Below are 3,401 nucleotides of genomic sequence, written 5' to 3'. Positions count from 1 at the left end.
GTTCCGATCAGCTGTTCCATTACACACTCGAATGACAACGACGTAAAAAGTAGAAAATTAACAATGGTGCGAACTTGTAAATTCCCAGGTTGTGACCACAAGAATGTGCAGGGATCGCCGTTCAGATTCCATCGTTTTCCTGTTTCTGATATAGTTATAAGACAGCTTTGGCTGGTTGCCATCGGCTACTCTGTGGGAGCTAAAATATCCAGTATCAAGGATTTTCGTGTGTGCAGTGCTCACTTCAGCGAAGACGATTACATCCCCAACCAAGGAGGAAAAATCAAAAAACGGATTTTAAAGAGTTCTGCTGTACCAGTACCACGGGTAAGCTCTATTTACTAACTTTATGTCGCATACGACAGGTTTATTTTGAAGCTAACGTCGGTTTTTAGGCTAACGTTACACTGAGAATATTCTAACCGGGGCAGTGATAGCATCGACAATAATCGACTGTCTATGTGGTGAGAAAATCGGCAAATATCATAACTAATGAATTTAATTGAATCTATATAACACAACAAAATATGATGCTTTGCTATATTTGTTATTGTCTGTAACTATGCGGAACGTGTGTCGGTATCATCGTGTTTATAAGTGTGCTTGAAGTCACATACAGGTAGGTCTAAACCAGGTATCTCCAACTCCGGTCATCGTGAGCTACATTCCTGCAGCTCGATGTTTTCCTATGACTGGACACCTTTCTCAAATGAGACATTCCTGCTAATTACCCGTTGATTTGAGTCAGGTGTGTTGCATCAGAGAAAAACTAAAACCAGCAAGACAGTAGCTCACGAGGACTGGAGATCCCATATCTAAACTGTACAGTAAACAATCTGATGTTTAGACTCCTGTGGAAATCATGTGAAACGAGGTCTAATATAAATATATATATATCGTCTGTTCCGTCTGACATTGTGCTAAAATTGGTTTCATCATCAGAAGTTTCGTAGTCAGACATGTTGTCAGCGAGTCGCGCTATCAACAGCTGATCGGAACGTGCGAACTGACAGCAGCGCGGATTGATGGAAACGGAAAGAATATAGTGCCGATTAAAACTGAGGTATGATTTTTGGCAGGAGTGTTTTTTGTGATGTAAATTAATCAAGCTTTGAAACGCATATATTTTTTTCACGTAAAAACGCACAGTTTTGAGGCCCCGGAAACTAACCGTGACTACTTTCTTGAAAAACTTCCAGCGGCCAGAACTCTGACCAGGGAGGTGAACGCAGTGTGGGTCAGTGTGTATACACTATAGTGCTGATAAGGATTGCATACAACTTCATGTCTTAAATGCTCGAACTATCCCTTTAAATGTAGGGACTGAAAGACAAGAATTGCGATGAAACTTCAAAAGGCTATCCATTAAATAAATATGAGCGCTGCACGTTTCAAAATCATTTGTTGCGCTGCTTTTTGTACTACCATTCTGATAGCGCCTCCTGCTGGAAGAGAAACGCGTAGAGTTGTAAATGTGAACTGATGGATAATGTGTTATAAAAATTTAAACAATTTAAACAAAGGCAGTAAAATATATGTATGTGTTATTTAAGTAATATAATACTTGATTGATAGTAATTGTTTAAATTAATATAACTGATTTATTCTTTGAAACTTTAATATTATTTTATGCAATTGCAATGCCTTGATTTTAGTAAGATTAGTACACAGTCATAGCCATAAATGCAATGGTACTATTAATTGGCATAATTCTTTCTGTGTTTCGGTTTTCGGTTTTCGGCCTTGGTTTCCTCTTTTTCAGTTTTCAGTTTCGGCCAAGAATTTTCATTTTGGTGCATCCCTAGTATAATTGGTAAAAAAAAAAAAATGGTACAAAAAAGTGTTTTTATTTATTTATAGTACCTTTATTATTATTAGTTTACTATTATTATTCATTATATTTTGTCCTGTTATCAAATGACTGGCAAAAGTGTTAGTTTGTTTGTTTGTACATTATTATTATTATTATTATTATTATTATTATTATTATTATTATTATTATTATTATTATTATTATTATTATTTTTATTATTATAACATTTTGTCAAGTTATCAGATGATTGACAAAAAATATATATATATATATATATTTTTTACTATTATTAATCTTATTTTTTTATTATTATTATATGTTATGTTATTTAGTAAATTTAGTCCAGTTATCAGAGGATTGGCAAAAATATATATATTTATTTGTTTGTTATTATTTTTATTGTTATTATTATTCATTAAATTTTGTCCAGTTATCAGAGAATTTACTTATTTTTTGGTATTATAATTGTTATTATTTATTAGTATATTTGGCACAATTATTATTAGTATTATTATTATTAATTTTCGTCCAGACTTTAAAGTATTTGTTTATTTACAGCACTTTTATTATATTTACTATAATATTATTAATATTAATATTAAGAATATTTTGTTTTTATTGTTTTTTATTACTATTTTGTACACATGTGACCCTGGACCACAAAACCAGTCATAAGGGTCAATTTTTTTTTAATTGAGATTTATCCATAATGTGAAAGCTGAATAAATAAGCTTTCCATAGTTTGTTAGGATATGACAATATTTGGTGAAGATACAACTATTTGAAAATCTGGAATCTGAGGGTTCAAAAACTCTAATATAGTTACAGTAGGAAATTTGCAAAATATCTTCATGGAACATGATCTGTACTTAATATCCTAATGATTTTTGACATAAAAGAAAAATGTTTTTTGACCCATACAATGTATTTTTGACTATTGCTACAAATACACCCGTGCTACTTACGACTGGTTTTGTGGTCCTGCGTCACATATGCAAAACTATTTGCATTTTCAATATATTAATATTGTTTCAATGTCTATTCTTATGAACTTATGAATATCTGTAAGTACGAATAACAACAGAGGAGTTGCTGTTATAAAAATAAATGTTTAAGTTGACAAAGTCAGACGAGCACAGTTTTTTTTTTTTTTTTTCTGACTGGCAGTGGAAATCAGGTCCATCAGCCCAAGCTGAGGTTTCTCTTATCATCACAGTCTCTCCATCCATTTCGTCTCGGTCGTCTCGCTCGGCAAACCGTGGCACGGCGCCATTCCATTCCCTCCCACTCTCCTCCTCTTCCATTCTGTTTTGTGATGCCCTTTGGAGCTTTGCTCTCTTCCACCTACTGCAGGAAAGATCTGCTCGCTTTCCTGCCCTAGATGATGTAATCTTCAGTCCTGCAGGCAGATCTCCATCACAAGCCCTTCTAATGATGTTGACTCTTCCTCAGACCTTCTGAGAAAACCTTTGGCTTGATCTGTCTCAGTAAACTTTTATGTACGGATGTATTTTTTAGATGTGCTTTAGATACTTTACAACAGGAAAATGCAAACATTTTTGCAAAAAAAAACAAAAAAAAAACTACA

The 3,401-nt window shown here is 33.4% G+C and overlaps 1 protein-coding gene across 1 annotated transcript in view; it reads right to left on the bottom strand.

Moving 5' to 3' along the window:
* The window catches only part of LOC141347621 (plakophilin-1-like), a 29,238-nt gene extending 26,121 nt beyond the window's left edge, over positions 1 to 3,117 (bottom strand). The window contains exon 1 of the mRNA XM_073852608.1: positions 3,028 to 3,117. Coding sequence (XP_073708709.1) covers positions 3,028 to 3,117 — 90 coding nt within the window. The remainder of the gene's footprint in view (positions 1 to 3,027) is intronic.
* Positions 3,118 to 3,401: the final 284 nt, after the last annotated feature.

The sequence above is a fragment of the Garra rufa genome, chromosome 12 (genome assembly GCF_049309525.1).
Source record: "Garra rufa chromosome 12, GarRuf1.0, whole genome shotgun sequence".
Classification (NCBI taxonomy): domain Eukaryota; kingdom Metazoa; phylum Chordata; class Actinopteri; order Cypriniformes; family Cyprinidae; genus Garra; species Garra rufa.
Note: the sequence above shows the minus strand (reverse complement) of the source record. Positions and strands in the feature narration are given on the sequence as shown.